Here is a 23,542-nt window from a genome sequence, read left to right as displayed (position 1 = left end):
AACATTTTACCTATTTACTTTAATCCTCCACTCTCACACAAACCTCTGCACTGCTACTACTGCCTCAACTATCACCGTCTCTGTGCCGCAGCTCGATCTGCTTTAGCATCAACAATATGCTTTTCTGTCGCTGATTAGCCAGAATCTGCTTCCGACAGCTGTTTCCACTTAATTCCAATCGCCATATTTTATTTATTTTGAGATATTGATGTAAATTCTCAAATTTTATATATTAAATTTTAGATATGTGAATTTATTGTGATTTTTAATTCTGCAAATTTTGATATTTTATTTATCTAATTTGATATTGAAATTTTTCTTTATCTAATTTTTTGTTTAATTTGGACTTATTGTGATTTTTAAATTTGATGTTTTGCTTATGCGATTTGAAATCTGTTTATTGTAATTTTAATATTTAAAATATACTTTAATCTAATTTATTGACCAGAATTCAATAGTGAAAAATCTGCGGCGGCAGAAAGGGGGCGATCGAATTAACTGAAGTGGCGGTAGGGTTAGGCATTAGTAGATTGGTGTCAAATTGAGATTTAAGAGAGAAGATGAGAGATAATATGAGATGAGTAAAGAAGTAAAAATAAAATTTTAATATCTTATAATTTAGTACGTGAAATAAAAAAAATTATATGACATGTTAACTGTTTATATTATATAATAAACCATTTCAAAAATTAAATAAATGTTTAAATATCTACAATTTTGAATATTTTGTCAATATATCGCTAAATATATAATTTAAATATTTTGCTCCATCAATATTGCAAATTGGGGCAAAATATTGAACCCTCACTTTCAATCTATTTTTGGACGGACACATAATTCTAATTTTATACTCAAATAATCCTTCTTAAACTGAAATTAAAAGTCAATTGTATAAAATATTATTTATAATAAAAATTTATCAAAATAGATTTTGAAAATAAGCATAGTTTGGAGTTAAGATATATTTGTTCCAATTTATGAAATTAATGAATCAAAATGTCTAAATTAAATTTATGGATCTACTTAACAAGATGAATAAAATTGTGAATATATAAAATTATTTTTCTAGATAAATTAGTCATTTAGCCATATACCTAATTAAATAGGCTATTCACTCATATCCCATATGGGCAAAAATTAATAAAATTAGTAAAAATAGATGATAGAGATGATTATATTATAAATTTGAAGTTTAGGGATGTTAGATTCGTTTTGAACTTTGGTAAAAGAGAGTCGTCCAGTATTATTCGTTTTGATTAATGGCTCGCCGTATGGGTTTTTGAAACCGGAGAGAGGGCTCTGTCAGGGTGACCCACTGTCGCCATACTTATTCATGTTCTGTATGGAAAGTTTTTCAGCGCTTCTTCGCCAAGGGGTTCAAACCAGAGCTATTACAGGTAGTCGGATTTACAGGGGCTCTCCAAAAACCAACCATCTTTTCTTTGCGGATAACAGTGTTCTTTTCGCTCAAGCAACATCTAGGGAATGCCATGCCATTAAGAGAATTATTTGCTCATTTTAAGCTACATCCGGCGAGGTGGTGAATTTTGACAAATCTGAACTTCTTTTTAGTGCTGGAGTTAGCCAAGGAAATCGCCACTCTATCCAGCAGACATTGGGTATCCAGGTTATGGAATACTTTAAGAAGTATCTGGGCATGCCAGCTATGATAGGTCGATCAAGAAAATCCATCTTTGCCTTTCTCAGAGACCGCCTGCATAAGCGTGTGCTAGGATGGAAGGAGCGCTTTCTGTCAAAAGCATGTAAACCGGTATTGATTAAATCCGTAGCTCAATCTATACCGACGTATATTATGAGTTGTTTTACCTTGCCTGCTTCTTTTTGTTCTAAGATGCGGAGAATTATTTCCAAGTATTGGTGGAGCGGAACGGATGATAAACGGAAAATCTCATGGATTAGTTGGAGTACAATCTGCAAGTCGAAAAAAATTGGAGGTCTTGGCTTCAAGAACTTTCGTGCGTTCAATCTTGCTATGTTAGCTAAACAGGCGTGGCGCTTGATCCAGAATCCAGCCTCTCTTTGCGCTAAAGTTTTTAAAGCTAAATATCACCCTAATGATGATTTTCTTCGAGCAACACCTAGGCGGGGTGATAGTTTTGTTTGGAAAAGCATAATGGAAGGGGAAGAAGATCATAGATTCGGGGATAGCTTGGAGGATTGGAGATGGGAAGCTAGAGGATGTGAGGAGGGACAATTGGATCTCTACTTCGAGTTATATCAAGCCGATTGGTTAGCTGAATATTGTGACGGGTTGCTTGGTTAGCTATTTTATTGATGCTCCATCTCGCTGTTGGGACCGGGATAAAGTGTTATCAGCTTTCTCGCCTTCAGAGGAAAATGATATTCTGAAAATCCCTATAAGCTATAGACTCCCTCCAAATAAACTGTTTTGGCCTTTGAATAAAAGTGGGTTTTATTAGGTCAAGTCTGGGTATTATTTGGCTTGCAGGATCGTTAACAGAGGGGCTGCCAGTTTTTCGAAGGATAATGATTTAAAAGGGTTTTGGTCTAAAGTGTGGAAGTGCTCGATACAACCAAAAATTCGTCATTTTGTTTGGCGGATTTGTCATAATTCTCAACCATGCAACGATAATTTGGTGAAGAAAGATGTCCCGGTCCTTAATCTCTGTCCTAGATGTGGATCTAATGTTGAGACAGATTTACATGCATTGAAAGATTGTGAGGAAGTGAAGGGTTTTTGGCTCTTATCTCCGTTAGGGCTGCGAGACGGTATTCAGGCTACTTTGATGGTCGACTGGTTGCTGAGTATATTTTCTGCTTTTAGACCTGATGAAGTCCAAGTGTTTTTGACCAGTCTTTGGGTTATTTGGAATGACCGTAATAATATTGTCTTTGAGAATTTTAGGGTGCCGTCCCAGCTGTTATTCCGGAACGTCAATGCTCTTTTTGACCATGCTTCTGTCCAGCAGGTCCATCTTCCTCGAGCAAACAATTTGTTGGTGTGGCAAGCTCCCCCTCCTAATTCTTTTAAGATAAACTCTAATGCCGCCATCTCAGTTAGGAAGAATTTGTCTGTCATTTCTGCGATCTGCAGATCGGAGTCTGGGTTAGTGGTGAATTGTGGTGTGGCTGTTTTACATGGGGTCGCTGATGTTGAGTTAGTTGAAGCGTACGCAGTTCGGTTTGGTCTTCAAATGTGTGATGCAGTCCCAGGGAACCGCTGGTTTGTAGAATCTGATGCTCAATCTGTTGTTGCAAGGCTACAGAACCCGTCTAGAGCTATGAACTCAGTTCAGCTTATTGTAGAGGATTGCTTGAAGTTAGTCGAGGATCGCAACGTTGTTTTTCAACATCTTCGTTGTGAGTGCAACCAAGTTGCTCATGCTCTTGCTAAATGGGGTGTTTTTTATGGAAAAGATTGTATATTTGACGGTGAAATTCCTTTTCCGGTCAATGAACTTATTGTTTCGGTTTGATTTCTAATAAAATCATCTTTTCCTCTCAAAAAAAGTATTATTAGAAAATGAAGTATAGTAACTTCAAAACACAGGTAAATTGGTAAGACGCTCTCTTATTTAAGTGAGGTTTTGAATTTAAATCATATTCAAATATGCATCTGTTTAAAATTTCCAGACAGAGTTTGCTTCTCGTAAGAAACTTATACGGCTCGAGCAAAAACTAGTATAAATGTGAAACGCTCAAACAGTATAAGCAATAATTATATAAAAAAAAAAAATGTGAAACGCTTAAGAATATTGTTTTATAATTACAATCTGTTTAAAAAACTTTATGTATTATGCATTAAAAAATAAATTGAAGTGTAATCCTTCAATCACAAATTTTAATATATTTTATATCTGATAAATGGGAAATGATATATGTACACACTCTCGCCTATGGAATTTCCAAATTGTTTAATTTATTCTCGAAATGTTAGACTTTAACGCAGATCGCGAAACACGTGATTTCCTTTGTAAATGCGAGTTGCTTGTTTACATTTTTTTATTACTTTATTTTATTTAGATTTAGTCAGATACTATCGCATCCGAATCCCGATCCTAACAGCTTGCACCGCATTTATTAATAATTTATTTTTTCTTATATTAAAACTTAAAAGTTTAATGCTCCTGTGTTCTTCCCGGCTAGAAATTTTAATTAATTAGTGTTAATATATATTATTATTTGAATATGAAATTATTAAGCAAAAGGAATTCTAAATGCTCCTCCAAACTTCTATATAGGGAATAAAAATTAAAATTATATATTATTAAATATATCATAGTCATTTAAACCTTTTATTTTTTTTCAAATCTATCACCAAATTATTTTCTGTTGTATTTTTACTGATTTGGCCACCGGAATCCGACAGATTTGAAAAAAATGGAAGGTCAAAATACACCGAAAAATATGGACGTGGTAAATTTAAAAAAAAAAGGTCATGGTTTTACGTGGAAACTTTTGAAAGTCGTGGTTAAAATGAAATTTCATATAAAGGTCGTGATTTTTTATGGAATGAATTTTATTTAGTTTCATAATAGTCAATGTATTGCTCAAAACTTTCTTCCTTTTTTCCATTATAAATCCATCAAAATAATATAAATAAATAAAGATTTTAACGAAAATTATTGTCCATTTGGTAATTTATATTTGTTGACATTCAAAATTAATTATCATGTATATTCAAAATGGTAAAATAATTAACATTTGTAGAAATTAGCATTTATATCAATTATAAGGAATTAGCGTAATTAGCTTAGTTATATACAAAATTAATTACTACCATTTATATTCAAAATTGGTAAGGTAATTACATTGTAGGAATTAGCATTTATACCAACCAATGTCAACCAATGGGAAAAAAATATTCTCCTGTATATATATCCATATAAGATATTATTAGATTCATATAAGAGATATAGTAGATTGTTATGATACAAATTCAAGAAAGCTATAGTAATCAAGAATAAATTTTTGATGAATATCAAAGTATATATTTGAAATATATATTTGCAGAGAGTAAAAGTGTAAGAATGGATGTGGTAGAAGCAAACAAGCCAGTGATTACAATGATTTTCTTACAATTTGTATATGCAGCGCTCAATTTCTTTAGTGAAGTAGTCTTCTTACAAGGAATGAGTCCAAGGGTGTTTATTGTTTACAGACATGGAATTGGAACTCTCATCATGGCTTCTCTATCATTTCTTTCAACAAGGTACTCTCTCTCGCTCTCGCTCTCTTATTTATCAGAGGAGCCGTGCGCCCGTCCTGGTCGAGTTGTTCGGAGACTCAAACTTTTTAAGAGAAAAAAGTTCTGATTTTAAGCTCCGCTTAAGTTGGTATGAAGAAATCGTCAATTAAAATTTCTTCTCTTACAGTTCGCCCTTCGGGCTAAATTTTCTAGTTACGCCAGTATATACATATATATTCTATTTCAAATTAATCTCTAGTTATTTTCTATTTTGGCGCAGGAGAACTTCTGGTAAAGTACATTCTTTGGATTTAAAGGGATTTGCTTGGATTTTTCTTGCCTCGCTTTTCGGGTATTTTAATGACTAATTCTGTTACTTACAATCACTGAGTTCTATATATATGTTGTGATTTAGGGTTGATGTAAATTGCAGGATAGCTCTGTATCAAAATGCATATTTTGAAGGACTAAATATGGCCTCTGCCACTGCAGCTAGTGCAATTATCAATCTAACCCCTGCCATCACATTTCTATTATCAGCCATATTAAGGTAAACTGTATCTTCATTTAGGTCAATCAGAAACAAAACTTTGTATACTAAAATCACAATCTGTGTCTAAATTTATTAGGTTGGAGAAAATAAATATGAAAAGCTTGAGAAGTATAGCAAAAATTAGTGGTACAATTTTATGTATATGTGGAGCCATCTGCATGGCATTACTCAAAGGCCCTAAACTGCTAAATTCAGAATCTGGAGGTGATAATTGGGTGTTGGGATGTCTACTTCTCGTTGGAGGCGCTTGTTTCTGGTCGTTTTGGCTTATTATTCAGGTAATTAAATTGAATTCTTATTTTAAATTTCACCCAGCTTATTATTTTTTTTCTCAGTATTGCTGATTGTAAATTTTTTTAGCAGGTCCCAATCTCAGTAAGCTGCCCGGATCACTTGTATTCGTCTACATGGACGTGTTTTTTGGGCACGATAGAATGTGCAGTAGTTACTCTTTTTGTAGAGAAAGATTCTGCAGTTTGGAAATTGAACTCATATCTTGAAATGGGTTTTTGTTTGTTTGGGGTACGTATGCAATTATATAGAACACTGAGTAATTATTTCATGCAACATTATGTCACGTTATTCGTACAAGTCAATGAGTGTTTGTGATATTGAAATCTTCAATTATTTTTTATTATTAGATATTCTAATATTACAAACTTCTCATTGATTTGTTGCATGATTAACACAACTGTTTTGGTGAATAATTATTCTAAAGTCTTTAGATTTATGCTTTTTCATGCCGATACATTTATTTGCACGGAAACAAAAGGAAAACAACAAAACCATATTTTCTTTAACCCATATTTTCTTTATAAATAGATTATAAGTATAAATTTTCAGAGTTTAAAAAATATTTTCAAAGAAAGTTAACATAAAACTCGTCAAGTTTCCGTACAAGCTAATGCGGTATATATGGATTTGATAGAATTGATGTAATTTTTCATGTCGTTACGCAGGGAACAGTAGTAGCGGTGTCGTACTTTCTTCAAGCATGGTGCATTTCTAAAAGAGGTCCACTCTTTTGTGCAATGTTTGATCCTGTGTGCACTATCATAGTAATGATCTCAGCTGCTATATTTCTTCATGAGGAGACATATTTGGGCAGGTAATTCGTAGTTGCATGACTTCATTGAAAAATTAATGGAGATTTGTAGTTAAGTTTGTTTATTTTGTTTTCCTCAGCTTGATTGGTGCTTTTGTTGTGATAATTGGTCTATATGTTGTGCTATGGGCTAAAGCCGAAGACGCTGAGGAAATGCCGAAACCGTATGATGAGTCGAGAATAGTACAAGTAATTGTCGATCATTCTCTACGAAACAAGAATCAAAAAGCCGGATTGCAAGAACCGCTCCTTTCATAGAAATCGTCTGATGTTCATCAGTATCAATATAAAGTGCTGATATAAATATAAATTGTTAAGTTTGAGGATAAATATAAATCTAAATTGCTGATATGCATGGATTGCGGAAAATGAGGCGATAGTCTCTGAATCGTTTGCTCGTCGGATTTATAATAATCTGATGACCTGGAATGAAATGGAGCCGTCACACAACTGTGCTATGACTTCCTTCTATACCGACATAGAATGTGTTACTCGCTTACGGATGCATAGGATATCAGGAATTAGATCAAAAGATACTAGGTCCTGTAACATATTTAACTCAAGGTATTTGCCATTATTATTAAATGTATCAATTTATCATAATACCTCAAATATTAATTATCATGTTATGCAAACACAAATATTAATTAATCATATTTTTTTCCATTAATTGCCGGTTTTCTTGGCATAATTTGGTACTTGCTGCTCAAGCTTTATAATATGTATCTTGTTCCTCTCGTCGTGTATTCTTTGATTATTGGAGTTTCCTTTAATGGTATTGTACTTTATGACACAATATGGTTTTTCCAAATTTGGGAACTATCAAAAAAAATTTGTGTCGCTTATCAGTTTTGCGAAAATTTAATTAACGACGGATTGACCCGTTGCTAAACCTAATTAGCGACGTAATATAGGTGATTGGCGATGGAAATATTCATCACTGATCACCTGTTTTCCAGTAGTGGAGCTTCTCGGAGAAAGAGCAGTAGCTTGCTCCTTCATCTGCTGCTCCTTCATCAGATTAGGAGCTAATCCATTGGAGAAGGGACAACAACTCCTTCTCCGATTCGCTGCAATGGTTAAAAAAAAAGCGATTATAGTTTGATTTTGATTTTATCATATTGAAAGATTTTTAATTTTTTAAAAAGTTATTAATAATTAATATAAGTTAAACAAAAAATTGTTTTTATTTATAGAATTGTGTGAGGAAGAAGATTTTTTTGTATTATTAATAACATTAATGTTAAATTAAAATATAGGATAAAAATGAAGGATTATCTTAAACTTTTTTCCAAATAAAAAAGGTCAATTTAATATTTTATATACAACTGAAACACAAAAAGACAAATTAGCATAAAATTAAAAAATTCTTAAGTCACGGTGCAATTGCAAAAAAAAAAGGCTACAGGAAGGGGAGTTTAGTGATTAGGCCAACTAATTTTGGACACAACTAAAACTCTTTTTGTTTTCAAAATAGAACAAATAGCCCTTTTTGTTTATCAAAAACACCTATCAATTGCTTATATGTCTCCCATAATCATATAAAAAAAAATTCAAAAATAATTTTAATGTTTAAAATGCACCAATAACTTGAGAGGCTGAGTGTCGAAAAAGTAAATTAAAAAGACTTAAATGCTTTTCCCAAAAGAAATGGAGGACCTTTTTGCACAATTTAAAAGTATTGAGGACTTAAAAAGCCTAATAATAACTTAAAAAGCTTATGTGTTCTTTTTAAATAATTAAAAGGGTTTTTTTGTATCTTTTAAATAGTAATAATAATAATAATAATATATTCAACACATGTACAGTACTGGAGATTTCACAGAATATTTTTAAATGGTGGGTACGAATTCTAGAGGTGGGTCCATCAGCTTCTACAATACAATTTTATATTGGGACTAATATAAATATTTAGTTGAATTATGAACAATATGAATTGATCAAAAATATCAATAGAAGTGTAAGAATGGACATGGTAGAAGCATACAAGCCAGCAATTACTATGATTTTCTTACAATTCGTATACGCAGCTCTGAATCTGTTCGGTAAAGTAGTGTTCTTACAAGGAATGAGTCCAAGGGTGTTGGTCGTTTACAAGCATGCAATTGCAACTTTGACCATGGCTTCCCTGTCATTTCTTTCAACAAGGGGCAATTCTGCTAAGCCTACCCTCGGATTAAAGGGATTTGCCTGGACTTTTCTTGCCTCTCTTATTGGGTATTCTAATCACTAATTTTTAAAAAATTTACTTAGTTTTTTTTATTAGTGTTCTGATTTAGGATTCATGTAAATTGCAGGATAACTCTGTACCAAAATGCGTATTTTGAAGGACTAAATCTGGCCTCTCCTACTGCAGCCAGTGCAATTCCTAATATAATCCCTGCCATCACATTCCTATTCTCAGCCATACTAAGGTGAGCTTCATTTAGGCGGATCGGATTAATTTCAAACATGTGTGTGATGGAGTTGACATTATTAGGTTGGAGAAGGTAGATATAAGAAGTTTGAGAAGTATAGCCAAGATTGGTGGTACCATCTTGTGTATAAGTGGAGCCATTTGCATGGCTTTACTCAAAGGTCCGAAACTGTTAAACTCGGAACTAGTCTTATCGCGTTCTGAGGGCGGAAATTGGGTGTTGGGATGTCTACTTCTCACCGGAGCTTGTTGTTTGTGGCCACTTTGGCTTATTATTCAAGTAATTATACTAAATTCTTGCTTTCAGATATTCTTTTTTTTATGTTTCTGATTATAATTGTTTATGTAGGTGCCGGTTTCAGTAAACTGTCCTGATCACTTGTATTCAACTGCCTGGATGTGTTTTTTCGGTACAATAGAGTGTGCAGTATTTGCTCTGGTAGTAGAGAAAGATGCTGCAGTTTGGAAATTGAAATCATATCTTGAAATGGGCTTTTGTTTGTTAGGGGTAAGAAATTATAGATACTAAGATCTTTACATTTGTGCCTTTTAAAATACTATACTGCGCGGAAACGGAAACAAAAAAACAGAAAACAAGACGTCGAACTATATAAGTTTCCGTAAAATGCGTGTAATTTGTGATGTTTTTGAGCAGGGAACAGTAGTGGCGTTGTCATTGTTTCTTCAAACATGGTGCATTTCTAAAAGAGGTCCACTCTTTACTGCAATGTTCAATCCTTTGTGCACTGTTATAGTAGTCATCTCAGCTGCTATATTTCTTCACGAGGAGACGTATTTGGGGAGGTAATTACTAATACTATGACTTCATTTCAATATTAATGGAAATTTGTAATTAAGTTTGCCTTATTTTGTTTTGCTCAGCTTGCTTGGTGCTTTAGTTGTCATAATTGGTCTTTACATTGTGCTATGGGCTAAAGCCGAAGAGGCCGAAGAAATTCGGAAACCAAAAGATGAGTCCAGAATTGTACAAGTGATCGTCGATCACTCTCTACGTAAAGCTGAATTGGAAGAACCACTCCTTTCCTAGAAATCGGCATGTTGATCAAGAATATAATACTTGGCTTGGATGTTTGGTTTAGTTGTTTCAAAATCAAATATAAATTGTTCGACTCCCAGCTGCTAATTTATAAAATCAGCAGTCATTATTTTTTTTAACACTCCTAAGTAAGCTCAAACTTTTCCGCATCTGATTCAGAACTATTAATTACAAATTTTGGGAATGGACAATTATACAAACCTATAATGGATACAAATGGTACAAGTTATAACAAATTACAATAGAATGTCTGAGTAATCCTTGGTCGTTTTGTTCTTCCATGTATGAACGGATCTGTTTTGTTGTAAATGCTACCCGAGGTTAGTACAGTGCGTCTAAAAGGAAGCATGCCCGAAAACAGGTTCTCCTCACTCACAATAGTTTTACCTGTAGAAAATATCATTCCGCAACATTAGCAGATTTGTGAGGAATAAGTGGCTCTTCCAAACCGATTGTAGAATTATTCTTCTCTATAGATTCATCTACTAATAGTCGTACAATGCTTAAATCGTCATTCTGCAGTTCCAAGTGCATATTGTTTTTACTTTCTTGCAGGTCGTCGGCTTTACCCCATAGCACCATATACAGACCAATAATCACAGCAAAAGCACCAATCAAGCTGGCAAAGAAAACATTAAAAGTTAAATGTATCATCAAAACAAATTACTAACAAGTTGATATAATGTTAAAACAATTTCACTGCCATCAGAATTTCATCATTTCGGTTAAGAAACAGAAGTCGATTTGTTTACCTCCCAAGGTAAGTCTCTTCATGTAGAAAAATAGCAGCTATAACAGTCACTATTACTGTGGATAAAGGATTGAACATTGCAGTAAAGAGAGGGCCTCTTTGTGAAATGCACCATGCTTGAATATAGAAGGCCAGAGCTTGCACAATTCCCTGATTCCAAAAAGTAATTTAAAGAAAAAACATTGTCCAGATCACATATTAGATTTTCCAAATGCTCGTATTAGACTTCAGTCTTATGTGTTGTACGGAAACGAAAGCGCTGAAACTTGAACTGGAACGAAAAAACAGCGAAACTGTTTTCTACAAGAATAAGTTATAACTTATAAATAAAAAATTTAGGAATTTTAGAAGCGTTGCCATTTATGTAAACGGATATACAACACCTAAACGTAGGACTCGATAAGTTTCCGTGCAACATAGGGCTTCAATTAGATAGCATTTGAAATTGATACGACTATCAAAAAAAAAACTCATAAACACCAGCATGATGTCAAATTCAAATATCTAAATCCTGATTCATGGAAATGACCGGCAACATAGGGCTTCACTTAGATAGCATTTCAAACTGATATAACTATCAAGAAAAAAACCATAAACAACATCATTATGTCAATTCAAATTCTAAATCCTGATTCATGGAAATTTATTCTTCAAAGATTAAGTATTTTGCGTACCCCGTATAAGCAAGAACCAATTTGAAGATAAGAAGTCAAATTCCAAGCTGCGTAATCTTTAGTTACAAGAAGCGTAATTGCTGCTGACTCAATTGTAGCCAATATACTCATCCAAGCAGATGAGTACAAGTAATCGGGACAACTTGCCGAAATAGGAACCTGTTATTCAAAAAAGAGATCATTCGTCAATGTATCATGAGCTAAAGAGTACTCAATTGAAAGGGTATATATGGTTTATAACTAAAAGGAGAATACATATACCTGCAAAATGATCCAAAGTGAATAGAAGCAACTGCTTGCAAAAAGAAATATGCATCCCAATAACCAATAATCGTCAACTTGAAGACTGATGAAAAGTTTTGGCTGTTGCAATTCTGTGTTTAGCGTCTGGTTACCTTTGAGAAATGCCATGGTAATGGCTCCGCTTACACAGAAAATTGTACCAATAATCTTGGCCAGGCTTCTCAAGCTTCCAACTTTTAGTTTTTCCATCCTAATCAAGTAACATAATTTCAGCTTCATACATGATTTTTGTTTCCTCTTTCTTAAATTTTTTCAATTTCTCTTTTAAAAACTAGTACTTTTATACATTTTGATTTTCCTAAACATAAATTATATTTACAATAAATAAAAGATACTAATTTTGGCAGCTTTTCTATTTAACACTCAAGCTAATTACTGTCCTCTATCTATTCAGAAAACTTTTCTGCATTTGTTTTTGTTTTCATCACCTTAGCTAACTACTAAAGCTGAAATCACAACCCATAAACATGATGTGTAACTTAGTTCTAATAATCTATGTTGCCTAGCACCGAATATGCTGAAAGGGAAATGACGAAACGGATAACAAGAAAACAATAAAAGAATATGTTATCAGAATAGACTTTTCGAGTTTCATAATCGTATCTAAAATGAAAACATAAACGAAACGCTGAAATTTAGGATTTGAAAAGATGCCGAGCAACTTAGCTAAGAATCATGGTATTCGGGTTTCACATAAAACAAACAACAATTACTAAACAGGGTTTAATGAGTGAAATTAACTAAAAAATCAATAATTTTGAATATGGTTTCTAATTTACTTTTTGATTATGTTCAATGCTTGTACCCCAAAATGGTAGCCATAACAAATGTGATCGCAGGGATGAGATTATTCATTGCACTTCCTACCGTTGAAGACGACAAGTATAGTCCTTCAAAATAGAGAGTCTGATTGGCAGTTAGCCTGCAAGTCAAATACATATAACAAAAGGAGAAGTTATCAGCAGAAAGAAAGCAACAACTGAATTATTAATGCTTAATAATCAAATAAATAATCTCAAGTTCAATAATCACTATCTATGTAGCACGGACACAGATACCAGAAACAAGACACAGACACGAAAAAACAGTGTTATTTTGAGGTTTTCTATACTAAAAATGAAGTCTCGTGTCCGAAACGCCAAGTTTCCGCCACGATAAAAATGAAACTAATAAATTTAAAATACTATTGTTAAAAATTAATAAGGGCATACCCAAGAGAAGCAAGAAAAATCCATGAAAAGCTCTTCAATTTCAAGGGAAACCTGCAAGAATTTCTCCTGCAAATCCAACATTAGAAAATATTTAGAGCATGAAATCAAATAGAAAAACAAACCCAGAGAGTGAATTTGGAATTAGGTTAAAAAACCTAGTTGACAGGTAAGAAAGCGGAGCTAAAATGAAAGCTGCAATGGCGTGGCGGTAGACAACGAAGACCATGGAGCTCAATCCTTGTAAGAGAGCAGCTCTGATGAAGATGGCGATCCCTGCATTCATCAACTGTAATCCGATTAAACCCGTTACGGGTTTGTAATTGTTTCCATCAAACCCGCCCATTTTTCAGTTTTTCTTTTTCTTCTTCTTCTTCTTCTTCTTCTTCTTCTTCTTCTTCTTCTTCTTTGTGCTATGGAGATTTCATTGATATGTTGTTGTTGAGAGTTGAACTAATTTGGATTGAAAAAAAACATGATAGAGATGTTAATGGTTATATCTCAATTTGATTTAAAGGCTGCATATTTAAATGAGCTTTTTATATAAAATACAGGATTTGGGCTAATCTTTACTTTTATACGGCCCAATCTATATCTTTACTTTTCACACCATCAATTTTATAAAACCTAACCTTTTCTTTTGGATTTCTTTTTTTTTTACCGTTTTCTTATTTTCCTTCTCAATTGGCGGTTTCTCCATTCTTCTCCGCCATTTTCGCTTCTCTTCTCCACGATTTTACTGTGTGTTATCTCCATTACTGCACGACTCCTCTTGTTTCTCTCATTTTCATCATTATCTCAACCGTTCTTGCTTATATAACAGTAAATTCTTTTGAGCTGTGAAAAAAAATTCACGATTTCTACTCCTTCGCTTCCGCCGTTCCGCCTCCGCCGTTTTGCCTCCATCGTTCCGCCTTTGTAAGAAATTTTAGATCTGAAATTTCTTATTCTTTTTTTTATTTTCAGATCTATAATATGTTTATCTTTTACTGTTGATTCACCATTAAACATGTATAAAGAGTATTTTTAAACAAACTAATACTTATTTCATGTTATATAAAATAATTTTGTGATTTTATATAATAAAATTCTGTTATTTCTGCATTTTTTTGTGTTTTGTTGTATTTATGCGTTTTTTTATTCTGCAGAACGATTTGTTGATGATGATTGATTGCTGAATTATTGTAATATTACAGTGTTGTTGATTTTATGTTGACTTTATGTTGATATTATGTTGATATCTACTGATTCTTTTTATTTGAACATTGACAAATAAGATAATATTGTCTGTGAAATAAACTTTCGTTGGATGAAATTAAACTGTATCGTAACTGTCTTTGTCGAAATTTAGTTAGGTATGAGAGGTGGAATGCAAAACAATTATACAAGTGCTTTTGAAGAAAGTGAGCAGCTGCAAAGAGAATTGAGGAAAAAAAATATTTTGAAATAGATTTTTTTAATTTGTGAACTGTTGTGTTGGTGTATATTTAATATAATTTTATTTTTATATGTAAGAATAATTTTATTTTTTCATTTGAATTATTGTTGTTGTTTTTTCATATTGTTTTGATTACTTACTCTGCTAATATTTTTATCTGATTCATTTATTTTAAACATTTTGTACCTTTGTTGTTCTTTAGTAGAATTACTACTATCATATTAACAAGTTATCAACATAATGTCAACATGATATCAACAATAAATGCTAATTTAGTCAAGATGTTTGTAAAATGAGAACATCGATTGATTTAAGCCAAAAACAATCAACATATTATCAAAAACATGTCAATAGCTCATCAATACAGCAATTTAAGACTAACTTTACTTTTCTTTTAATGATTGAAAAATCAACATGTTATCAACAGCATATCAACAACATATCAACATAAAATTGAAAATCAAAAAAAGTTGAAATATTTATCAACATAATGTCAACAATAAATCAACAGTGAATCAACAATTAATGCTAATTTAGTCAAGATGTTTGTAAAATGAAAACATTGATTGATTTAAGTTAAAAACAATCAACATATTATCAAAAACATATCAATAGTTCATTAATATATCAATTTAAGACTAACTTTATTTTTCTTTCAATGACTGAAAAATCAACATGTTATCAACAGTATATCAACAACATGTCAACATAAAATTGAAAATCAAAAAAAGTTGAAATACATATTAACATAATGTCAACAATAAATCAACAACGAATAAACATAAGGAATAAAATAAAACATAATTTTTTAAAAAATTGTGATAATCGATAAAATATCAACAAGAAATCAACAACATGTCAACATGATAATGCTAACATATCCTTATCTAATCTCATTATAATTTTATTTTTTTTAGTTTATTTCACGCACAAAATTATCTAATTTGTTAATATTTTTTTTTAGAATAAATTTTTTCAATGTTAAAATTAAGGAAATACGAACTGATTATCAACACAAAATCAACATAAAATCAACAACACTGTAATATTATAATATTTCAGCAATCAACCATCATCAATAAATCGAATTGCAGAGTAAAAAAACACAAAAATACAACTAAACACAAAAAAATGCAGAAATAACAAAAATTTATTCCATATAACCATAAATTTATATTACATAACATGAAATTAGCATTGTATTCTTAAAATATAATCTCTATACATGTTTAATGGTGAAAAAACAGTAAAAAAAATTGTAGATCTGAAAATAAAAAAGAAGAAGAAGAAGAAGAAGAAGAAGAACAATGAGTAAATTATAGATCTGAAATCAAATAGATGACGACGATGAGTAGAGGAGATGATGGCGTTGACGAAGATGACAACGGAGACGATGATGAGAACGATGACGGAGGAGCGGAGAAACAGAGGACGGCTCAGCGGAAGACGGCGAACGGTAAAAAAAGAGAGAGAAAGATGAACTGAGAGGAAGAGAGAATTGAATGATGAGAAGAGAGAAAATAAATGAAATTATGATTTGTATGCTGTTAGGGTTTAATATATAGAGTCCGTATAAAAGTTATAATTCAGCCCGCACATGGTAGTTTAGAAAACCCAAACCTGCATCCGTATAAAAGTTAAAAATTTGACAAAGTAGGTTGTTTGTGTAAAAAGCCCTATTTAAATATGTTTTTTGATTAAAATAAGGCCTAATCATCGAAAATATTTTGACTTTTCGCCCTTTTATGTTATGTTATGATATTAAACTTTTAAAATTTTCAGCTCGTTTTTCATTTTTAATTTTAATTATAGTCATGTATTTAAAATAAAATGTAAAAAAATTAAATATACTCATTATATCATTTTACATTTAAAAAATTTGATAATAAAAAGATAAATATAACAATATAAAAAGTATATTAATTTTTGTTATTTTAATTTGAATGAACGGTTATAATTAATACTAAAAATAAGTAAATTAATGATTTATAATTTGAATCGTAAAAAAAGCCAAAGAGTTAGGTCTATTTTTAAATGATTAAGTAATAAAATAATATTAATATTTAGTAATATTGATAGATTAACAGATTATATCTTACCGTCGTAGTACATCGTAGATCAAAATAATAAAAATAAAAACAACTGAAACCCTATATCGATCTACAAAAAGAAACGAAACAAAAATAGAAATTTAAAGATACAAATTTAACAGGTGACTAAAAAGAGGATGAATTCTAGTGTGAAGAATTCCCTAGCACCGATTGTATCCCATAACTTCTATTAGCCACTTATTCCGCCGGTAAGATACTTCAAACGATGAAAAGAAAGTCTTGAATCTTTAGAAACGTGAAGCTGAAGTTTGAACAAACACTGAAAAATTTTGAACGAATTAAGAATCTACAGGAAACCACGAACAAAACATACAAAAACACACCAAAACTCCAAAAACAGGAGTAATTTATTCAAACAAACAACAAAACGTTGAAAGAAACGAGTTAAGATACGATGATATCCGGCTAAAAACCGAAGATCACCGTCCCTTACGCTCGAAATCGAAGAAAATCGAACTTTCGCTCTTTAGAATATATTAGATTTTCTTTTACGAGAGAAATATTTATTAGATAGCATCTTAAAAGAAATTAACATAAAATATTGTAACTTGTGTAAGCAAGTATACCAAATTTGGCGTCCCTTCAACTCTAACAAAATCAATTTATATGGACCCACTAAATTAATTCACTGCTCAAATCAGTTCAACTATGATGTAATTAGTTCAATGATATTCAACTACCGATTTCAACATAGATCTATTAAATAATTACTTCACTTTTTTTATGCTTTAAAAATATAAATAAATATGCAAAATCAACATAAATAACAACTAGAAAATATAAGTATTTTTACTTCTATCAGAAATTCAATCGAACTCGACTCAAATTTTCCAAACCGATTTTGAATTCTTTTCGAATTAATCTGGAGCAAGTCGCGAGTACCTTTTCACCTCTAATTTTAACCAACCCATCTTACTTTGTGGTTTTCGGCGGCCATAATTTATGGCTCGTACGGTGCTAGACCACAGAGACAGAGCATCCCAAACTTAAATACTTGTACCGACAATTATTCCTACACATATATCTTGTTCAAATCCCAAGAATTCATCTAGAAGCAAAAATAATGGATATGGTAGAAGCATACAAGCCAGTAATAACTATGATTTTCGTACAATCTGTATATGCAGCGCTCAATCTCTTCAGTAAAGCTGTGTTCTTACAAGGACTGAGTCCAAAGGTGTTTGTTGTTTACAAGCATGCAATTGCAACTTTGCTCATGGCTTCTCTCTCGTTTCTTTCAGCAAGGTACTCTACTCACTAACACAATTTCTCTCTCTAATCTCTCTCTAAAATTCTCTAGATTTTCTCTGTTTTTTTGGCAGGAGAAGTTCTTCTTTGGGATTGAAGGGTTTTTCTTGGATTTTTCTTGCCTCTCTTTTTGGGTATTTTTCTTATGTTAATTACTGACTGTTTTTTTTATTAATGTTCTGATTTAGGGTCGATGTAAATTGCAGGATAGCAGTGTACCAAAATGCCTATTTTGAAGGACTAAATCTGGCCTCTCCTACTGCAGCTGGTGCAATTCCTAATATAACCCCTGCCATCACATTCCTTTTGTCAGCCATATTAAGGTAAATTGTATAAAGATATTAGTATTATTACTTCATTTAGGTCAAGCAGATTATTAGTTTCAAGAAATCACAGTTTGTGTAACATTCCACATGAAAGAAAATGCGAACAGTATGGATGGTTTATAATGTTTAGAATTTAATTATTAGACTAAAGCTAGCTAGTGGTTTGAATATGAAAGTTAATTAGATCAGTTGAATCCGGAATGTTACACATGGTATCAAAGCGGATTAGGTGCTAGTGTTGAGCCGGGTCTGAGGAAAAGTGGGCGCGGGTGAACCATAATACACGAGTGGTTTGGACTTGAGACCTATCACAACGAGAACATTGCGAATTTAAAGGGAGTAAGTAGTAATGTAGTATATCTCACATTGAAAATGTGATTTATAATGTTTAGAACTTAACTAACAAATTAATTTGGGTTAACTAGTGATTTCAATCTGAAAATTAATGGCACCAGTTGGATCGAGGTTGCGACAGTCTGTGTCTGATCGAGTTGATATTATTAGGCTGGAGAAAGTAAATATCAGAAGCTTAAGAAGTATAGCGAAGATTAGTGGTACAATCTTGTGTATAAGTGGAGCCATTTGCATGGCTTTACTCAAAGGCCCTGAACTGTTAAATTCAGAATTACTGTTAATCAATCCTGAAGGTAGCAATTGGGTGTTGGGATGCCTACTTCTCACTGGAGGCTGTTGTTTCTGGTCGCTTTGGCTTATTATTCAAGTAATTAAAACTAAATTCTTGTTTTAATTAATCCTTTTTTTTTCGTTTTGCTGATTAAATTTTTTGAAGCAGGTCCCGATTTCAGTCATCTGTCATGATCACTTGTATTCAACTGCCTGGATGTGTTTTTTGGGTACAATAGAATGTGCAGCATTTACTCTTTTTGTGGAGAAAGATGCTGCAGTTTGGAATTTGAATTCATATCTTGAAATGGGTGTTTGTTTATTTGGGGTAAGCAATTATCAATACTAAGATCTTCAGATTCATTTGCGTTGTATAGAATTCGGTCAATTTGTCGTCTTTTCGAGCAGGGAGTAGCAGTGGCTGTGTCATTTTTCCTTCAAACATGGTGCATTTCTAAAAGAGGGCCTCTCTTTTCTGCAATGTTCAATCCTTTGTGCACTGTTATAGTAGCAATATCATCTGCTATATTTCTTCATGAGCAGACATATTTGGGGAGGTAATTAGTAATAGTACGTCTTCATACTCGCATTCATAGAGTTTAACTGATTTTTTTTTCATTTAGTTTCTGCTACGTCTAATATCACGACGATATGTTCTAATGAAAAGTTATAATTATGTGTGTTTATTTTGTTTTGCTCAGCTTGATTGGTGCATTAGCTGTGATAATTGGTTTATATGTTGTGCTATGGGGTAAAGCGAAAGACCATGAAGAAATTCAGAAGAATATGCTTGTGAAGCAACAAAATGATGAGTCGAGAATCGTACGAGCGATTGTCGATGATTCTCTACAAAAGAAGAAGAATCATAATGCCGAATTGGAAGAACTACTTCTTTCATAGAACTCATGTTGATCAAGAATGTAATACCATCCCTTAAGTGTAATTAAGAATACAATAAAACATACCACACAATGTTCTTCTAGATAAAAAAGGAAAAGAAATATGTTTTGAAAAAAATGTTATTCATGAGATTTTTATTTTGGCCAAACAGACCATAAAGAACTTTACTGATATGAAAACAATGCAGAAACACTCATAAGAAAGCTCAAGCTTTTCTTGTACCGGAACACTGTAATCATACAGAGGAGAGGGCTGGAGTTGAGTCAAAGTTAGGGGTGTGCTTAAACTGAATCAAATCGAGCCGAAATTATTATAATTTTGAAAACCGAGCCGTCCTTCCCTAAAATGAAACTTTTATACAATCATACTGGAGCAAGGACTAGCATGAAAGTCGATCTATTACGACCAGCATAGTTGTTCGTATTTCATTTTCTTTTTCCAAGCCAGACCCTTTTTAGAAAACAAACCAATTTGAGAAAAAATAACTTTTCGTGTTGAACGAAACCAGTCGGTTTTTGTTGGTTCGGATCAGTTTACACTAAAACATGACTGAATTTTTTATTATGCTCCAAATTAAATTGAAAATGAGAATTTATTTTACAATATCAATTCAAACTGAACCAAATTTGTCGGTTTGATTTGTTTTTTCGGTTTCTGCTCACTCTTAGTTGAGTAGGGACTTCGAAAAATAATATTTTCAAAAATAAAGGACACAAAATGTGGAAGAAATGTATAAATAATAAAAATATAAAGATAATTTTATAAATACTAAAATTATAATGAAATAAATTATTTTAGAAAAAATTACATTAATAGTGTTTGAATTTTTTGCAATTTTCAATTTTGGTGTTTTTTTTTTGTGACGAGGACTCACTCTACTGAGCCGAAACTTAATATCATTGTCAAACCCCGGGATGTGGACCGCCCGCAAGCCAACATAATATATTTTGAAAATTTAAAACATTCAGATAATATGTTTTGAAAAGTTTAAACACTCAAAATTTAAATTCTAAAGAAATAATTTAACTATCTATAAATTTAAATTCGACATCCATAATTAACCAACCATCTAGAATTTTTCACCAACAGAAGTTCAAATATGAAATCATCCTTGGGGAGATTTTTTTGCAAGTGAATTGTCCCCTTATCTTCTCAGTTCTCACCTACAATCAACCACTCAATTAAGTTCCTCTTCAGATTTTGGCCACTATAATTCACATCACACCTAACACATGGCATATATGTGAAAATAAAGCAATGGGACCAAGCTTTATCATTTTGTCCTACCCATAATTACTCACCTTCAACTATTTTATTCGGCAATGTTTTTCTTGTTAAATGTTCTATTTTAATTGACCATTTTTGTTTAGAGTATTTTACTTTTTTTTAATCTGTTTATACATAGCTTTTTAGTGATAGATAAAAATAAATATACTTATCAAACAAAAGAAAAATAAAATATTCCTTCCTTTCAAAAATAATTGACACTTTACCACTTTTACATAATTTAAAAAACACGATTAACATTCTAAATATTTTACAGATTTATTTTCATTTTTCATATCATGCAAAATATAATATAAAAGATAAATAATTTAAAGCTGAAACCCCTGACCAAGCCATAATTAAGAAATCAGGCACACAGGAGATAAATAATAAATCCAGGGTGTTCTAACTTCTAATAAGAAGTTAAAAAAAATAAACCACATATAGAATGCTATACAAGAGAATAAAAAAAAACAGAACATAAAAGCAGAATGTGCAGCAAATAAACAGAAGCTGCCTAACTACTTAAATCCTACTACATAATAATAGTACATGAACATAATACCAATTCATGCTATAGCTACTGAACTAATATAACAATATCTCTGACTCGATCCGCCTCTCAAGGGTGATTCTTCCATCCGGAAGAGTAACTGTTGTCCCTTCGGTTATTCCTAAACGCGCAGCATCCAATGGAGTAGACGACGATGAGGAAGATTAAGAAGATAATGTTGACAACAGCAACTTTCTTCCAGTCTCTCTTGAGGTTGTCGAGAAGTCCGGCCTTGCATGAATCGCAGTTAAAGCAAAGAGTTTTCGGTTCATTGTTCCATAGAGCACAGTCCGGATTTGTTGAATTTGTAGTTTTTGGTGTCCAGTTTGATGGACTTACATAATCATATCCACACTCATCTGCTGGCTTACAGCAACCAGACTGCATTCAAAACAGATCAATTTATCAGAATCCAGCACTGTAAATTCATGTTAGTTAACATTACTACATTCAGCCACAAAATGTAAGAAACCCTATCTTGTGAAGTTTAAACAATGCGAAATCAGTTTGTTTGAATAGAAAAATCATCCATTTTTTGAAAATTTTGCTAGTTTTAGTAACTGAAACGCTGAACAAATATGGCTAAAACAAGAATGAATTATAAATATATTCTCTAGATCTCATAATAAATGTTTCCAGAAACAGAATCAAAATTTGGAAACAATTGGCATGATTATACAAATGATTAACAAATAAACTTAATTTCAGTTCCTCATCATCCAATGACCATAAAAATATTGATTATCCAATATTCTTTTTTCCTTGCATAATTATTTTCCAACAGGCCATTAAAAGTTGCAAGAATATGTAAAAGTAAATACCAGAAAACAAAATCCTCAAATTCAAAGCCTTTATGAAAAAATCTAACAAAAAAACTATGCCCTACACTTTAAAAAGATTAAAAGTTGGCTGAATCAGTGTGCACACTTATTTGAATCATACTGTTCATAAATTCCAATAGCCCACAATCATTCAAGCAAAAGAAAATATCAGATTCCAAATAAAAAAAAGTCAGTTATTTAAATTAAAAAGTTGTTTTCCTTTTCAAAATTCAAACCAAAGAAAACCACCGCAATAAATCTATTAAATTTTGAATTCAAATAAAAAAATCACAGATCTCAAATCAACTAAAAGAACCCAACAAAACCCATAATTCAATTTCCCAGAAAAAAAACCAACAAAAAATCAAATTCAAGGTCAAATAGTAAAAAAATGATTCAATTTTTAAAAAAAAATTAAGAAACTTGAATTAAAAAGAGAGAACATTTACAAACCTGAATAGCAGACAAGTGCCTCCCATAAAACACATTAACAGTATCATTCAAATACTTCTGATTAAAATCCGAACAAATTTTCCCATCAGCCAAACAACTCCTAATCTTATTCCAATTCTTACCATCCCCAACTCTCTTCTGCAACCAGTTCGAATAATCCCCCAATCTATACTCCTTATACCCCCGGTCCGACAGAACCTTACCCGCCCCTTTATTCGTCACAACAAAGGCAAAGATCGTGAAGCAAAACAGCAACACAATCAACAGAAACATAACCAGTAAGTAAAACCATAGCAGCCACGAAACCCGACAACACGCGCCTATCAACCCGGCTAGCGAAACCAGCATCAAGAACACGCCCAGTACGATGATCGGCGTGTCGAGAAACTTCTCGCATTCGGAAGTTCCGTGGTTGCGTAACCAGATTCCGCCGCCGAGGATTGGGATTGAGAGGAGGAAGGTGACGAAGTTTAGGATGCCGACTAGGTTATTGCTTAAACGGAACATTTTCTTTTTGGTGTTTGGATGATTAGAAAATTTGGAAAAGTGATATGGGAGAGAGGAG

At 32.3% G+C, this 23,542-nt stretch overlaps 5 protein-coding genes across 8 annotated transcripts; 3 read left to right on the top strand and 2 right to left on the bottom strand.

The window, feature by feature from the left end:
- The first annotated feature begins 4,825 nt into the window (after positions 1 to 4,825).
- Positions 4,826 to 7,498, top strand: LOC126667156 (WAT1-related protein At4g30420-like). The gene is made up of 7 exons (XM_050360124.2): positions 4,826 to 5,194; positions 5,451 to 5,522; positions 5,604 to 5,720; positions 5,800 to 6,001; positions 6,087 to 6,245; positions 6,683 to 6,831; positions 6,909 to 7,498. Exons 1-7 carry the CDS (start codon positions 5,013 to 5,015, stop codon positions 7,084 to 7,086), a joined length of 1,059 nt encoding a protein of 352 aa, XP_050216081.1. The 5' UTR covers positions 4,826 to 5,012; the 3' UTR covers positions 7,087 to 7,498.
- Positions 7,499 to 8,747: 1,249 nt separating this feature from the next.
- On the top strand, positions 8,748 to 10,420 carry LOC126667155 (WAT1-related protein At4g28040-like). Its single transcript, XM_050360123.2, has 6 exons — positions 8,748 to 9,045; positions 9,126 to 9,242; positions 9,308 to 9,524; positions 9,594 to 9,752; positions 9,900 to 10,048; positions 10,127 to 10,420. Exons 1-6 carry the CDS (start codon positions 8,795 to 8,797, stop codon positions 10,290 to 10,292), a joined length of 1,059 nt encoding a protein of 352 aa, XP_050216080.1. The 5' UTR covers positions 8,748 to 8,794; the 3' UTR covers positions 10,293 to 10,420.
- Positions 10,421 to 10,430: 10 nt separating this feature from the next.
- On the bottom strand, positions 10,431 to 13,743 carry LOC126667152 (WAT1-related protein At4g30420-like). 2 transcript variants are annotated; one of them, XM_050360116.2, is made up of 8 exons: positions 13,396 to 13,743; positions 13,241 to 13,306; positions 12,835 to 12,951; positions 11,988 to 12,219; positions 11,727 to 11,885; positions 11,054 to 11,202; positions 10,800 to 10,920; positions 10,431 to 10,688 (listed from the first exon to the last, which is right to left on the bottom strand). In XM_050360116.2, exons 1-8 carry the CDS (start codon positions 13,581 to 13,583, stop codon positions 10,674 to 10,676), a joined length of 1,047 nt encoding a protein of 348 aa, XP_050216073.1. In that variant the 5' UTR covers positions 13,584 to 13,743; the 3' UTR covers positions 10,431 to 10,673. The 2 variants fall into 2 exon arrangements, with proteins under 2 accessions (XP_050216073.1, XP_050216072.1); XM_050360115.2 differs by having other exon boundaries at positions 10,431 to 10,920; positions 13,396 to 13,742.
- A 3,827-nt stretch (positions 13,744 to 17,570) lies between these two features.
- Positions 17,571 to 20,032, top strand: LOC126667154 (WAT1-related protein At4g30420-like). Of its 3 annotated transcripts, XM_050360120.2 has the most exons (7): positions 17,571 to 18,031; positions 18,109 to 18,168; positions 18,241 to 18,357; positions 18,865 to 19,081; positions 19,154 to 19,312; positions 19,393 to 19,541; positions 19,686 to 20,032. In XM_050360120.2, the coding sequence occupies exons 1-7, from the start codon at positions 17,850 to 17,852 to the stop codon at positions 19,882 to 19,884; spliced, it is 1,083 nt and encodes a 360-aa protein (XP_050216077.1). In that variant the 5' UTR covers positions 17,571 to 17,849; the 3' UTR covers positions 19,885 to 20,032. The 3 variants fall into 3 exon arrangements, with proteins under 3 accessions (XP_050216077.1, XP_050216079.1, XP_050216078.1); XM_050360122.2 differs by lacking the exon at positions 18,109 to 18,168; XM_050360121.2 differs by lacking the exon at positions 18,109 to 18,168 and having other exon boundaries at positions 18,223 to 18,357.
- Positions 20,033 to 21,478: 1,446 nt separating this feature from the next.
- Positions 21,479 to 23,542, bottom strand: LOC126669308 (tetraspanin-8-like). The gene is made up of 2 exons (XM_050362750.2): positions 22,978 to 23,542; positions 21,479 to 22,084 (listed from the first exon to the last, which is right to left on the bottom strand). Exons 1-2 carry the CDS (start codon positions 23,482 to 23,484, stop codon positions 21,773 to 21,775), a joined length of 819 nt encoding a protein of 272 aa, XP_050218707.1. The 5' UTR covers positions 23,485 to 23,542; the 3' UTR covers positions 21,479 to 21,772.

Source organism: Mercurialis annua, linkage group LG2 (genome assembly GCF_937616625.2).
Source record: "Mercurialis annua linkage group LG2, ddMerAnnu1.2, whole genome shotgun sequence".
Taxonomy (NCBI): Eukaryota; Viridiplantae; Streptophyta; class Magnoliopsida; order Malpighiales; family Euphorbiaceae; genus Mercurialis; species Mercurialis annua.
Note: the sequence above shows the minus strand (reverse complement) of the source record. Positions and strands in the feature narration are given on the sequence as shown.

What these genes read in the sequence shown, in the direction of transcription:
- LOC126667156 (XM_050360124.2), top strand. Translation starts at nt 5,013, where the DNA reads ATGGATGTGGTAGAAGCAAACAAGCCAGTGATTACAATGATTTTCTTA. An exon ending in CTATCATTTCTTTCAACAAG is followed by an intron (nt 5,195 to 5,450) that starts GTACTCTCTCTC and finishes ATTTTGGCGCAG; the next exon opens with GAGAACTTCTGGTAAAGTAC. An exon ending in CGTTTTGGCTTATTATTCAG is followed by an intron (nt 6,002 to 6,086) that starts GTAATTAAATTG and finishes TTTTTTTAGCAG; the next exon opens with GTCCCAATCTCAGTAAGCTG.
- LOC126667155 (XM_050360123.2), top strand. Translation starts at nt 8,795, where the DNA reads ATGGACATGGTAGAAGCATACAAGCCAGCAATTACTATGATTTTCTTA. An exon ending in CACTTTGGCTTATTATTCAA is followed by an intron (nt 9,525 to 9,593) that starts GTAATTATACTA and finishes TTGTTTATGTAG; the next exon opens with GTGCCGGTTTCAGTAAACTG. An exon ending in GAGGAGACGTATTTGGGGAG is followed by an intron (nt 10,049 to 10,126) that starts GTAATTACTAAT and finishes TGTTTTGCTCAG; the next exon opens with CTTGCTTGGTGCTTTAGTTG.
- LOC126667152 (XM_050360115.2), bottom strand. Translation starts at nt 13,583, where the DNA reads ATGGGCGGGTTTGATGGAAACAATTACAAACCCGTAACGGGTTTAATC. An exon ending in GTTATGGCTACCATTTTGGG is followed by an intron (nt 12,220 to 12,834) that starts GTACAAGCATTG and finishes TTACTTGATTAG; the next exon opens with GATGGAAAAACTAAAAGTTG. An exon ending in TTGGTTCTTGCTTATACGGG is followed by an intron (nt 11,203 to 11,726) that starts GTACGCAAAATA and finishes TTTTGGAATCAG; the next exon opens with GGAATTGTGCAAGCTCTGGC.
- LOC126667154 (XM_050360120.2), top strand. Translation starts at nt 17,850, where the DNA reads ATGGATATGGTAGAAGCATACAAGCCAGTAATAACTATGATTTTCGTA. An exon ending in CTCTCGTTTCTTTCAGCAAG is followed by an intron (nt 18,032 to 18,108) that starts GTACTCTACTCA and finishes TTTTTTTGGCAG; the next exon opens with GAGAAGTTCTTCTTTGGGAT. An exon ending in TGGGTGTTTGTTTATTTGGG is followed by an intron (nt 19,313 to 19,392) that starts GTAAGCAATTAT and finishes CTTTTCGAGCAG; the next exon opens with GGAGTAGCAGTGGCTGTGTC.
- LOC126669308 (XM_050362750.2), bottom strand. Translation starts at nt 23,484, where the DNA reads ATGTTCCGTTTAAGCAATAACCTAGTCGGCATCCTAAACTTCGTCACC. An exon ending in GGCACTTGTCTGCTATTCAG is followed by an intron (nt 22,085 to 22,977) that starts GTTTGTAAATGT and finishes TTTTGAATGCAG; the next exon opens with TCTGGTTGCTGTAAGCCAGC.